The 15,016-nt window shown below is 40.2% G+C and overlaps 2 protein-coding genes across 3 annotated transcripts in view; both read left to right on the forward strand.

Annotated features, from left to right (window-relative positions):
- The window catches only part of LOC126332162 (uncharacterized), a 137,252-nt gene that overhangs the window by 47,729 nt on the left and 74,507 nt on the right, over positions 1 to 15,016 (forward strand). The gene's annotated exons all lie outside the window — the stretch shown is intronic.
- LOC126332261 (uncharacterized) lies at positions 1,386 to 14,418 on the forward strand. Its single transcript, XM_049996568.1, has 3 exons — positions 1,386 to 1,442; positions 5,432 to 5,656; positions 14,012 to 14,418. The coding sequence occupies exons 1-3, from the start codon at positions 1,415 to 1,417 to the stop codon at positions 14,071 to 14,073; spliced, it is 315 nt and encodes a 104-aa protein (XP_049852525.1). The 5' UTR covers positions 1,386 to 1,414; the 3' UTR covers positions 14,074 to 14,418.

Here is a 15,016-nt window from a genome sequence, read left to right on the forward strand (position 1 = left end):
TGTCGCTGCTCATACATTTGCTATTCTTCGAGTTTCACTGTCCCTGTCAACACATATCGTTAAAACGAATGTCGCACTAGATTAAATCTGGGAGTGCCCTGTTGAATAAGACACGAAATATTTGCACATAACTGATCTCCGAAGAGTAGTCACGAGCATTTTCTCCGGCGTTTCAGCAGGTATTTGCAGTTTCGTGTTTGATTGTGAAGTTGGACTCAGCCCAAGCAAGTAGTCAAGGTTCAAATGGCTCTGAGCACTATGGCACTTAACATCTGAGGTCATCAGTCCCCTAGAACGTAAAACTACTGAAACCTAACTAAGGACATCACACACATCCATGCCCTAGGCAGGATTCGAACCTGCGACCGTAGCGGTCACGCGGTTCCGGACTGAAGCACCTAGAACCGATCGGCCACCGCGGCCGGCAGCAATTAGTCGTCGCGACTTCCATGCGTCGCTTAGCGTGGAAAAAGCGTCTGTTTCATTCCCTTCAGTAACAAAATGATGCCTTCCTCTATGTACAAAACTTTCCCCATCAAAATGGAAAGCGGTTTAAATTGCGAAGTGAATAGTAGAAATTATCAGTAGCATGACCACATCTTCTTGCATCAGGATTTGAGCCTTACTTCTTTATCAGAGGCTTTTTTGATAGAAAAAGAATCTTCTTTCGAGCCTGTGTCTAAATAGTGTTGTACTAATTTGAAAAAAAAGTTATGAGCTATTTCTAAGAACTCAGTTTTTTACTCGACCTTCCTCTTGACACGGTAAATTTAACAACTATTCCCCATAAGATGTGTGTGACATGTCAACTCAGTTGTACTGGTGACCCGTGGCAGTTACATTACGAGGACATCCGTCGGTTTGTTTTCTCGGCTCTACAAAATGACGCCGAATGAGAATGAAGAGAAAAACACTCGTCTTTTTACAATGAGATCGAATGATATTTGGGAATTTGTGGTAAGGTCTTATGGGACCAAACTGCTGAGGTCACCGGTCCCTAAGCCAACGCACTACATTAACTAAATTACGCTATGGACAACATACACACTCTTGCCCGAGGGAGAACTCGAACCTGAAACGGGGGGAGCCGCACGGACCGTGACAAGGCGACTGAGACCTCGCGAATATCCTGTGAGGCTACATCGAATGAGAAGGGAGTGAACGGTGCAGTGTGATAACACGTCTTTTGACAAGGTTGTTGAAACAGCGTTGGTAATAAATAAGACAGAGTGAACGATAATGCAGCTGCCAAAAACAAGGAAAGTCAATCGGCTACCTGTTGCTGCAACGACAGTTCCTGGAACGGAAAATCAGAAAGGAACGGTACGATAACTTTCGATTACGTCATCGGGTGTTTAAAAATATATAAATGAAAATGTAAGACCGAGAGCAGTAGTATTTCTCAGCGAGTACAATGAAGGCTGCTCTGTTCTTTGTTGCTGGTAAGTATTGGCAGAATTTATAAATTTCTGTTCAAGAATAACTTTGTATTTACCTTTTATTATATAATTCCTGAGGTAGTAATTTTCGCGTGAAAATTTATTTCTAGATTCGGTGGAGAATTGTTCACGCTGCAATTAGCGACGTAATAGAAATGGGAAACAGTTTTGAGTATTGAGATGGTTCTAGGAAGATTTTTCCATTTTCTTGTGGTCTCGATCAGTTTTAACGCATAGATACTCGACGAAAAGTGTTCGTGTTGTCTATATGAACTAGTTCAGTCATCTAAGAGTATGTCTCGAGTGATTACGGATGTTAAGCCTCACAACTTAGCACTTACATACACGAGAGTAGCTAACTAGGAATCGTAACGACGGTAAGACTAGTAGTGTCACGTGAGGATAAACATAACAGGAAACAGACTATACCGCATTTTACAGGCTTGCAAAACGAAAAGGATAACACAAGATAAGGATAGATTAAAGATACCAAACCAATCGAATGACTGAATTTTGAATACTGGAATTAACGAACGACATATCAGACAGTGAGGAAGTAATCTCTTACTGTATACTGGACGAAATACTATCTGGTCTTACAAAGAGTAAACGGAAACGCAGCGAGGGCAACGAAACCTATCATGTTACATTACAGAGCTAGTTATAGCCGTAGTAATACTGTTTTAGTTGCTAATTATCACTTTGACGATTAGGAGGTGAAGTTACTCCAGTATCTTCTTAAGCTCTCTCAATTACTAACCAAACGCGCCGCCCTTCTTTGCGTCTTCTCTGTTTTCTTTGTCTTCTCCTTCGATGCCAGACGGACGAGCAGAGCTCGCTAAACTGTTGAGAGAATATTGCTAAGGTACCTCTTTCGTGGAAGAATTTTATTGCCGTGAGAGGTTTCCTAAGATCTGAGATTGGCAACCGCTTTCCCTGCAACCGGTTTTCTGGGGTCATTTCCATTTCAGGTCGCTTCGGAAAATTACTCCCACACATGTTGTGGTTCCAGTGATGGATCGCTAATAGTGTAATTGAACAGCGCTGGATCGCGTTACGTGTTTACACGCAATACATTATACTCAGTTACTACAAACTTAGAGGACCTCCACCAACTGTCGAGCACTTGCATATTTCCAATGCTTTACAGTCTTGTGACGTTGCAGCATCGCCAAATACTACAGCGTCACTGCTAAATATCCCATGGAGCTTCCGTGATTATAACTAGATCACTTATATACAGGATGTTAAAAGGAAGTATTCCATCTTTTGTGAGATGATTTGCTCTTTGAAATGCATACCTTAACTATCTGTGTCCGCATCTCGTGCTCGTGCGGTAGCGTTCTCGCTTCCCACGGCCGGGTTCCCGGGTTCGAGTCCAGTCAGGGTCAGGGATTTTCTCTGCCTCGTGATGGCTGGGTGTCGTGTGACGTCCTTAGGTTAGTTAGGTTTAAGTTGTTCTATGTTCTAGTGGACTGATGACCATAGATGTTAAGTCCCATAGTGCTCAGAGCCATTTGAACTATTTCTTTCACTACTGTGAAACACATCAAGTCTACTGAAGCTAGTTGCTATCTCGATCATCCACAGAGTGCAATAAGCTAATGAGTAATCAAATGAGACAAAATTATTTTGTTGTTGTATAGGAGCATATTGTGCATGGACTAAAAAATATTTTTATGTGACTTATGTACCTGTTTTTCCGTAGTAAAAGGAAGCAAGGCTTCTAACCCGAATGTCAGTGCTTACCGATACAGTATAGAGAGTAACGACCTGATCGTTACCACAGGAGTGCTTATAGTGTGCAGCAACGATATAAATGTAAGAGAAGCGCAGTGAGTAATGTTTTACTGTAGTAATTTGGTATGCCAGTGTTGTCTGAACGAATTTCCATTGGAGAATAGAAAGGTAACAAGACCCAAAACTGGCAAAAGTTAAATTTGGTAAATAGTTTGGTAAATAGCCAATACCCCAAAAATTGGGCAACAAAAGTAATGCGGCAAATAAATAAAATGCATTCGCGAGAGCTTAAATGTTAAGAACGTGTGTAACATGAACACTGAAGACGTCAATCTAGCCTACAATAATGTTAATTATAATTTTGCAATGACTTGCAACACTTCATAGAAACTACACTGTATTATGTAACTTATGGAAATGCTGTATGTTTGCTAATATGTGTAACCGTGTCCAGGACAGAGAAATATTCTTTGCCGGTTACCTTTCAAATGACGCCGTAGAAACCGTCATTTATGGCAACTAGTATTTGCGAATACTAATGTTACGTATACGAATGCACGTAATGTCATTTACAGAACATAACATAAAATCGTAAAATTACTTTGACTGTGAGATGACCAGCTTACTTTTGTCAGTAACATAAAAGTTGCATATGAATGACTTATAGTTTGAACTGCTTGTCTGCATTACCATAGTTGTGCACCACTCTATGAACCAATGTAGACACTACTGCTTTTTATTCAAATGATTATTTTATTGAAAATCTGTTGTAACTTTAACTGAATCGAATTTCTTTTAACTATTCTTTTACTTACTACTTTCTCTGAAGCTATGGTTTCAGTCTGTAAAGTTTGCATTGACCAATGTCCCAAAAATTTACTATTACGCTGGCATGACTATTACAGAGCAATAAAAATACTGGCTAGATCTTACTTCCCGATGAGTTACTTCTGGCACGATGTAATGCTTATTACGAAATTGATTACTGGCGGTAGACTCTTCTTGGTGAGTGACCAGCTTGAATAAAATATATGCACACAGCAGTCTTCATTAATTCCAGCATTTTCTTGTGATCATGTTCTGTGTCCATATATGTGCTGGCTTACTTATATTTCCCCTCGCCACATACATATCATAACACAATTTCCATAACAATCTCCGTTTGGCATTTGCGCGCCAACACACACGTCTGTACCACACAAGAGATTCTTCGCAAGTCATCTCTGCCTTTAGTTCTAGGACTGCATGCTCTCGCGCCAACGTCGTTATCTTTCCATGAAATATATTCTTAGTAAGAGTTCACTATATTCCCTTGACACTGCCAGCGTATTAAATGCAGTAAATATTTTGTTTAATTTCTTATTTATTCACCCAGCATACCTTTTGATAAAATCAAATTAAGAACAAAATTCATAAATACTTACAATTACAAGAAATGATTATAAACTCAGGCGGTAGCTGAAAAATACATGAAACATCGGGTATTGCATACGACCTGATTTTGTGAGTCGCTGCTAAAGGACGTGCTCAAAATAGTGTTTGCTGTTCACCGTCACTAATAAAAGGCTTCCATTATGATGGAAATTGCAGAAAAAAACTACAACGTAGATGGTTTTCATAAGCTGTTCACAGTATATACTGGTTCTGTTAGAATTAATGTGAGTGCACTTACCCAGAACTGTGAATATGGTTTACAGTTTCAACAACCGCTCAAAGCTCTTAAGGTAAGCGTTTTAGATCCCATTTGTACTATACATTTCTCATGGTTTTATCCGAATATGCAACACTTTTTCTTTTACACCGCGTATATTGTGTCCAGCCGTGGCCCTGTGACATTTTTCCAACTATCGATTTTGTTCTATTAAGAGCGACATCTTGAGTTATATTTGTAGTTAGGTACCGAAAACAGTCTCTTGTTTTGGTACAGTATTTTTCAAAACATTCTAAATAAATGTCGCAAATATGAGGTTTTTTCCTATAATAGCTTCCCCAATATCAGTTACATTGGATTTCATGTACAACTTAGAGACTACCAGGTAACAGAATACCATTACCATCAAGGGAAAATATATTAGGAAGTGTTTGAGTTGTGGCATGAGTCAGCAGAGTTGCATTGCATCTCGGTACTGCAAAGGTAACACCTGCCAGGGTCACAGTACCAGACAGTAGTATCAGAGTGCTAGATGGTGAAGTTGCACTATCATGCAGTGTACAAAGTTACAATCTGTAATACTGTTCATTGTTCTCTACAGCCCTGGTCGCAGTTGCGGTGGTCCAAGGACAACCAGAAGAGTCGACCACTGCCGCCATCCAGGGTGAGGAACAGCCGTCCGCCACCATCCCGGCTGTGAGAACATTGGTGGCGGCATCGTACGCGGAAGAAGACGAGGATACCATTTGTGTCCAGGCAGACAACAAGTTCTACTTGTATGCCAATTCACTGAAGCTGTATTCTTGCTACAACCTGCTACCGAAGGGTACGTTACTTAAAATAACAAGATTTTCTGTTCATGATTGACAAGATAACCACTGACTGATAAGTTAATGTTTAATGAAGTGTTCCAAAGTGAATGCTCAATAATGAGTTAAATCAAACCATCTAGTTACTTAAACACCAAATTGTTACCTCCCCCTGAACCATGTAAGATTCACGACTTTAATAAATTGCAAACTCATCGATATCTTCATCAACGCTATTCAAAGCAATTTCCTGCACGTATTTAGTCCTCTTTTTCCTGTTATTTGTTAGACCCTTGAAACTGCTGAATTTCTTTTGTTTGGATTATGTTGTATAACGCGACATGAAATTCTCCATGGGCTATAGTCTCAACATTTAACAACGGGATATTTTAACTGGCGACGGATGATAGCACGAGTACCGTGTGGCTTATTTTGAAGTAAATATGTTACTAGCTTCGTACCTAGATCTAGACACAATAAAACATAGTAAAAAGACAGGCAAGGCACACCTTTCATTGTACCTTGTTGAAGCCCGACAGAGGAAGTAGTGTACATCAACAATACTCGTTATACGCTCATGAAAAAATAGAAATAGGGTACAAGATTGGATAAGTTCAAAATTTAGCCACCAAACTAGAGCCGAGAAATTAGGTGGACCGGACAATATTAAGGTAATGTACCGGACGTCACCTTGTACGATAGATCATCTTATCATTAAATTCATGAACAACTCATAGAAAGCGCAACGACACTTATCTCCAGTGTTCGGTGTGCCTAAGACAGGCGATGATACGCCCTGTTAGTAATAAACCCCACAAGCATTGTAAAAATTACCCCGAATTTGAGGCATTTATGAAGAGCAGCAGCCCACACATAGTATTTGGGAGCCAGTGAAGCGTGAAAGCAAAACTTGGTAAAAGCGAGTTACTTATGTCAGACCAGAATATCGAGGTAGAAGCAGTGGAAAATAGCGTAGTCGTACTACTAGTTGAGATTTCCAATGAGTCAGAAATTGTGTCTGCAATGCATTGATTCGCATGAAAGTAACGGTTATGCGTAAGCCAAAATCTGCAAGTATATCCTTCTAATGGCTCGTAGATTCGCCTGTAGAAGTAACTTAAGATAAAAAAATTAGTTCAAGTGTATGTGTCCTTCGAAGTTGTGTCGAGTATTTACAGGCCTAAGCGGTCAAAAGAATACCAACAATCTTGCTTAGTAATCATTTGTGTAAAAGCTTCGCACAACAGTTATTAATGAACTAACAAGTGACAGATGTAGACAAACAGATATGAGCACATCTTGAGCTGTACCATTGCCTTACCGTTCTCGATGTGGTTGTAGCATAATGAAGATGAAGATGGACTTGTATACAAATCAAGCGAAGAAGTTTACATATGTAGTGAATTTGTTACAACACAACAACGATATTACTGCACTTGGCTTTCCGTGGCCGCCACCGGAAAGAAGCGGTGACCTAACAGTAAACAAGTACGGGGATGGCTAAGGAAAACATATTTCAGCACAGCTGTGCATATACTGTCAAGTGGTTCATAGTGTTCTCGTGAAATATTACGATAAATTCTCACGATAAGCAGACTGAAGCGTCTTCACTCCCAGGAACAATAATATAGCCGTCGACTAATGAACAGAAGGTCACCTCACATCACAATACTCAGTTAACTTCGACAGGGATCGTACAGAGCAATAGTGGCACAAGACACAGAGAATAATTCCTAAAACTCTAGTAAAATCGGAATCATCTAGAGCAGATGAAGATGAGAGGACTCACCATTACATACCTTTGACTCTCTCGCCAAACTATTAATATTTTGGTTATCTTGTGCTTTTCACACATAGCATCCTAAACAATGGATTGAGGTTACGGAAGCATTCGTTGTTTATATACATCACGGAGTCTGTAACTGAACAACAGGCTAACACAGACGCCGAAGCTTTCGATTATTATATGTCATCCGACTACAAAATACAGCTGATATCCAATCACGTCCGGGCAGAGTACCGGTCGGTTCATGATGAGCTGACAGGATGAGGAATACGATGATTGTATTTTGAACGGCTCAGATTGACGGTTGTTAGTCATCATGCCATTGCCAGAAGAGGTGTATTGTGAACACTGTAGACTGCACTATAAGAAAGCAAATAAAACTGTGTATTTGGAAGAGACGAATGAACACGTCTCCTCTTACTTAGGCACCGCGAATAATTTTGTGTGCTGCCAGTTTCTGCACAGACGATCAAAATGTGAATTAACTCCTTTATTCAATGGTAATGTTTCATCTACACGGCATGCCTCACGATGAGGAAATGTAGACTTGTGGAGAGCATGTCTCCTCAGCCTTGTCGCGTATGTCAGAAATCAAGCTGTTTCTTTAGATACATAATGACGATCTCATTATCTCATTGTCGACACCGTCTAACTTTATATATGTCTGCCTTGCTAGTCCATATACAGAGCAGTCGTATCCAAGACAGAACCGAAGAAATGCAAAGTAAAGCTGCACGACTCGAGAAGTATAGGCACTTAACGCACTTTATGATTTTATGTGCTTCCTGGCACCTTGCTTTCACATCACTGACATGATTCAGATATCTCCATTTATCACCAAAAAGCTCTCTCAGTAATGTAACTACTTTGCTACAGTAATCTAGAGTAGAAATATTCAGTGGAGTTAAAATCATGAAGATTTGTAGTCTATAAAATTGTTTCTCTGCAAACATTTAGACATAGTGTCTAGCTAAGACTTCATGACGAACAGAAAATTGAGAAATAAGCCACGAACAGGGAACACTAAACTGGATTTCTTTTGACACATCAGCCTTCTGACGTTTCATCGCAGATTAGTACTTCCAACCTACGTCCTCAGTTACTTGCTAGTCGTATCCCAATCGTTGTCTACACCTACAGTTTTACCTTCTACAGCTCCCTCCAGTATCATAAAAGTTATTTTCTGATCTCTTAGCAGATGTCTATCATTCCGTAGTTTTTCTTGTCAGTGTTTCCCACACATTCCTTTAATCGCGTATTCTGGGGATAACCTCCTCCTGTCTTACGTCATCAGCCCACCTAACTTTCAACATTCTTCAGTAGCACCACAGCGCAAATGCTTATATTCCCTTCTGTTTCGGTTTTCTCACAGTCCATCTCTCACTGCTACAAAATGCTGTGCTCCAAACGTACGTTCTCAGAAATTTCTTCTCTAAATTAACATCTGAAAAGAGATTTCTCTTTGTCAAGAATGCCCTTTTATCAACGCTAGTCTCCTTCTTACGTCTTCATTTTCTCGTCCGTCGTGTGTTATTTTGCTGACTAATTAGCAAAATTCCTTAACGCCATCTCGATCGTGATAGACAGTTAAGTTTCGGACTGTTCTCTTTTATTCCTACTTATTACGACTTTCGCCTTTCTGTGATTTACCGTCAATCCATATTCTGCATTCATTAGACCGTTGGTTCCATTCAACAGTTCCTGTAATTTTTCATCATTTTAAATGAGGACAGCAATGTCGTCAGGGAATCTTATTATTTACATCCTGTCACCTTAACTTTTACCCACACATGAGCCCTCCTTTCATTTCCGTCTTGCATCTTGAACAGATGGGATGAAAGATTACCCCTTCCTCTTACATCCTCTTCAATCAGAGCGCTTTGTTCCTCGTCTTTTATTCTTACTGTTCTTGTACTTGTATATTACCATATTTCTCTGTAGCGTACCCCTTTCTTTCTCGGGATTAGAGCAGCTTGCACCTTTTAACATGTCGAACGCTTTTAACACGTTGACAAATCCTACGAACGTGTCTTAATTTTACCTCGAGCTTGCCTCTATTGTCTACCACAATCTCAGCAATCTCTGCCATGTTTACCTTTCCTAAATGCACACTGATCGTAATCTAACATATCCTCAGTCTACTTTTCCACTCTTCTGTATGTTATTCTTGTCAGCTACTTGAGTGCATGAGCTGTTAAGCTGATTGTGTAACAATTGCAGCACTTGTCGACTCTAACAACCTTGGGAACTGTTCGGATGGTTTTTTTTTTCGGAAAGTCTGATGGTATATCACCAGTCTCCTTATAATACTCGTACACATCAACTATATTCTTATATAATTTTATCTATCCCTTCTGCCTCATCTGATTTACGTCTTCCAAAGCCATTATAATTTCTAATATTTTATCCCCTAAGCCTTTCCTATCGTCTTCTGCTCCTTTTCCTGTTTTGTCATTACGTGAGTCCTCATGCTCATAGATGCGCTCTGCGTACTCTTTCCATCCATTCACTCTCTCATCTTCATTTAACAGTAGAATTCCTGTTGCTCTCTTAATGTTGCCACACTTCTTTTATTTCACTAAAAGTTGTTTTTACTTTTCTATAGCTTGAGTCAATCATTCCTCCAAACTTGAGTCAATCTTTCAGAAAAACATTTCTTTTTTGATTTCTTCACCTGTTTCATGCACGCATTTTGCCTTAGCTTGTCTGCATACTCTATTTGGCTCATTCCTAAGTGACTTGTATTTCTGAATTTCACTGAAAGAATTTTTAATTCTATCTTTCGTCGATCAGCGGATGTATTTCTTTTGCTATCCACTGTTTCTTCGTAGTTACCTTCCTTTTAGCAACGTTTCTCTCTTCAGATTTTGCGACTGTCTCTTTCAGAGATGTACATTACTCTTCAGCTGAACTGCCTAGTGAGGTATTCATTATGGCAGTATCTATAGCCTCAAAAAGCTTCAGATGTGTCTCTTCACTCCTTACTACTTCCGTATGTGACTTGCTTGTGCACTGATTCGTCATTATTACGCTTTACAATCCAATATCTGAATTCGAAATATCTGCCTGATAATTTAACTGAAATCTTCATGTATCTCGCAGCCTTCTCAAATTTTACCTTCTCCTTGGGTGATTCTTGTACAGTGTTTACGTTATTACCATCTAAAACCTATTGCAGAACACAATTAATCTTTCTCCGGTCTCTTTCCTACTACAAAGCTCATTTTTAAATGTAAACCTATCCTATACGCCTTCCTGCAAAACCACTTTCCAATCCCCCATTACTACAACATTTTCATAAACCTTTACATACTGAATTACCCGTTAAGTTCTAATATACTTTCTCTACCTCTTCATCTGCTTGCGACGAAGTATGTGTATGGAAACTATTGTTGTTAGTGTTGGTTTGCTGTCGAATCTGATGAGAGCAACCCCATCAGTAACTCACTCGTTGTCCTTCATAACAAATTCTAATCCAGTAATACCATTTACTGCATCTTTTCATATTACTGTATACTTATCTCCCCAGAAAGCGTATGTCTTCTTCCCATTTCACATCAATGAGCCCCACTGTTGTATAATGAGCCTTAGCATTTCCGTTTTCAGATTTTCTAGCTTCCCTACCATGTTGAAACTTCTTCCACTCCACGTCCAGATACGTGGAACGTCATTCTTCCCTTGGTTTTTCAATCATTTGCCAAGCTCTCCTCCCATTTCGGTGTCTCCTCCCAGAAGTCTGAACGCGGTACTTGTTAGGAATCTGTTCCCAATGGAGAGGTCATCAGGGCACTTTCTCAGTTACAGGACACCTGTCTTGCAGATACGCATTATCTGTCCTTAATGTAGTGGTTCCCATTTTCTTCTGCACCATTACGGCACTCAACATTACTGAGTCTTCCGCCTAGTAGGGGCAGTTTGCCACTCTAAGGGAAAGAGAGAGAACTGAAGCTCTGTCGGCACCTCCACTCTCTTTGACAAAGCCGTTGGCAGGGTGAGGGTGACCTTACTCTGGAAGTCATCGGTCGCTGTTGCTCAAGATTTTTATTCTAAATTTAAGCAGTGAGGACGATTCTATTACGGAACGAGAAACGTTTGGACTATTAATGAAAGACGCTACATCTAGACAATGGGTACATTCCTTAAATTATAGCTGTGGACATTAGGCTGTTAATGGCCATGTCAAAAACTTCCTCTTGGTAAAGCCTTTATTTGAAGAATACGATCGCACAGCACATGTCCGAAGCTATAGACAAAATAACTTCTGTTCAGGAAGGGCAATGCGAGAAGGTGAAAGCTCCTCGTATTTCTCATACATGAATATGAATGGATGGCTGTATTCCTTTTCTTGTTCAGCTTAAAACTCAGCTTCTTCCTCACTGCAGCTTCACAAGACTATGACCGAACGACATACCCCAAGTCTACGCTTATGTGACTCTTTCTTCGTTCAACTTAAGTCATTACAATGCGTACATTTGCTACTTAGTCACTCTTTCTGCAATTCCTGTGAGCCTATGCTCATTGTGTCTCACTATGCCATCACATTTGTATTTGAATGAAAGATTATTTTAAGTACAGACCCACCTGTAGTGGATGTTACGAAGTTCTGTACTTTTTGTCGGATACGGCACTCGGTAACCTATTTTCATGTCGACGAGAAGAGTATTTTTCTTTGTCGATTAACAGATTTACGTGTACCATCCTAGTTGTTAAAACCTTTACGTACACATAACAGTGACAAATTAGCAAACGAATCTTCTATTACTGTAAACGTTTTCTGTATTAAGTGATGTTTTATGGTACATTCTCCCAGAGATGCTTGATTGAGAGCACTATCTACCTCACCGTTCTTATTTGCATATTTTTATCTCTTCTGCTCAAACAATCCACTTTGAGAATTGCTAGATTGAAAAACGGAAAACAACGTTATCTTCCCAAGTACGGATGGGTCGATATAGTCCATCAGGACAAAATACCGATTTTATGCTGAAGATCTCGCGTATGACAAGTTTTCTAGACGTCGACTGCCTCGCCTCAGCTTTCACCTGACTCTTGGGAACGTACCACGCCTGTAGACTGCTTATTCTTACTTTGTTTGAATTTATGGTTAGGACCCATCTCGCCAGCCAAGCCATTAAGCCGAGATGTCTGCCTTGTGTGACATACAATGTGCCTCCTTCAGCACAATTGTAGTCGTTGAGGCACGCTAAGAGGTTATGGCAACTGATGATTCGCTGGCGAGCACCCAACTAGGTAACCGCGAGACCGTCACAACCGAACCCTGCCATTACTGGTTGAGCCACCGAGGGAAGCAATCTAATTTAGTCTTGCACCCAGAAGGACATGGTATATAATTTGTGGAAGTAACAGAAGCTCATTTTTGGCCCACAGAATTACTTTGAATCAAATATGGGGCCCACAAACTCCACTGAATATTTGAAATGTAATACTGTGTCAATCAGTTGCAGTTCATGTAACTTAGAAAACGGTGAGAAGGCTTAAAATCAAGATGTACACACACACACTCACACAGACACACACACACACACACACACACACACACACACACACACACACACCTCTGTATTTCATATGTCAAATATAATATATCCTCTTTAAGTATATAACCGTTCAGTAACTAATTTTTTTCAGAAATTGTAACAACTTTATCATCAGACTTTTTTCGTCTGTCCACAGTGAATGAATTGAACTGGGTGGGCAGGTGTACTGACAGGGGAATATCGTGGCTGCGCTGCAAGCGTAGAAAAGACTAACCGCTCGCACTGCTTCACTTTGTATCATTCCAGATCGGTCTAAGACTGTAGCTCTCGCATCAGATCGATCATGTTCGGCAGTCGTTACGGTTATAAGGGTTTGCGGCGCTCACTACTCCCCAAATCCCAAATGCCGAGTTCGCCACATTCTTTCCGCGTATGCAAAACTGAGCCCCTGAGGTGATGATTTGTCATATCACAGGATATATATCTGGATTATTGAATACCTCGAACCTGAGCAGCAATTACCCACTTTGAAGAACTTCGATCTAGTGACGTCCTAACTCTCCCCAAATGCACCAAGCTTCAGGTTTACTCGCGTGGTCCATCTGCTAAAGAGCCGTCTACTATAATGCCAGTAAGGATAGGATGCAGCTAACACAGGGCACTTTTCAGCAGTTAGGACCCTTGCTCCAGCTTCACAGTACTCGTAACAAAAGTCACCACCTGCTAAAACTTGTCTTCGTAATAATAGGGTCCAGATCGGATAAATTAGTTCACAGTGGATTAAAGGAAAGCGTATTCAATACGCATGAACAAAAAAAAATCGTTACTGTTCTGGGGAGGTGCTAAACGAATAAGACACCTCGACGACGCACACTCTCTGTAGTGCATCTGTTACCAGAGGTCTCCCACACTCTCACTGTTACGCGACCGTAACATAATCTTTCCACAGTGCTGAAAATGAAATTCGTGCTATGTAAAAGAAAGGTGAAAACCTATCACAGTGTTATCAGTAATAAATATCAAATAGTATATAAGTTTATCCATAGTTTCTAACTCTAATAAAACATGTTTCCTTCTGTTTGTTGTAGTTTACGTGGTGAAACCAAAGAGTCTCTGTAAACCAACCCTGTCAGACTGCCCCAAGAACTAGAAGCATTGCAAGTCCGTTGGCTCAGCTTGAAGAGACTGACTCGTCTGCGATTGAGTGAGGACCAGATGGCTGGCCTGCTGACTGAAGGCATCTACAGTATTCAGAGAAAGCAAGAAATCACGAGAGCGTCAGAACTTACCTCTTTTTCTAGCAACGAGAAGTGGAGGAATCGACTAATCCTCTTTCATGCTTCACGACAGGCAATAAATCACACCAGCGTTACATTTGGGCGAGAAACTGACTCCAAAAACTTGTGTTTAAAAACATTGTTTTCCCTGTTTTTTTATCTTTCTGATGGCCTTGTAATAGTTTTATACTGACGCAATAAAACTGTAGTTTCATGTCGTGAACTGTTTTATTTCATTCGTAGAATACATTTCCTTATCTGCACCTTCATATAATTATTGGCAATGTATGACTGTATATTAATCATACAAAACCGCGATTCATCCATTCATGCTAACCTCGTACCATCCCAATACCCAATTCCCGCCTTAACACGCTGACTAGCAAGACGACACCGGTGGGCACAGCAAAGATTTACGACTGACACAGTGGCTTGGCCTTGTCTTTCCTGGATAAAGTGTGAAATACTTGCAGCACAGAATACACGATGTCTTCTCTGGTTGTTTTATATGGCGACCCAAGGCGGAAAGCAAAACAGTTATATTGCAAGCTATTACGCAAAGGGCTCTGTGAAATACCACACCAAGATCCAAGTTTGCATAATCGGTGTAAAATAAGTGATCGTGTACCACCGCAGCCTCTGGCTCTCCTAGACTGAAACATAAATAAGTGCTAAAAATTAATGCCTACGATTTATACATGTCAAAAATCTAAAACCTTTTTAAATAGAATAAACTTTGTCATCAATTTTCATCTTCATTCTCCAGTCTACATACTTTAATCTCATCATTAATTACCATAACGACGAACAAATTTC

Source organism: Schistocerca gregaria, chromosome 2 (assembly GCF_023897955.1).
Source record: "Schistocerca gregaria isolate iqSchGreg1 chromosome 2, iqSchGreg1.2, whole genome shotgun sequence".
In the NCBI taxonomy this organism is placed as follows: Eukaryota; Metazoa; Arthropoda; class Insecta; order Orthoptera; family Acrididae; genus Schistocerca; species Schistocerca gregaria.

Excerpts from the sequence above, each read along its gene's own strand:
- LOC126332261 (XM_049996568.1), top strand. The coding sequence starts at position 1,415 with ATGAAGGCTGCTCTGTTCTTTGTTGCTG. Across the intron at positions 1,443-5,431 it reads TGCTCTGTTCTTTGTTGCTG|CCCTGGTCGCAGTTGCGGTG; the intron begins GTAAGTATTGGC and ends TGTTCTCTACAG. Across the intron at positions 5,657-14,011 it reads CTACAACCTGCTACCGAAGG|TTTACGTGGTGAAACCAAAG; the intron begins GTACGTTACTTA and ends TGTTTGTTGTAG.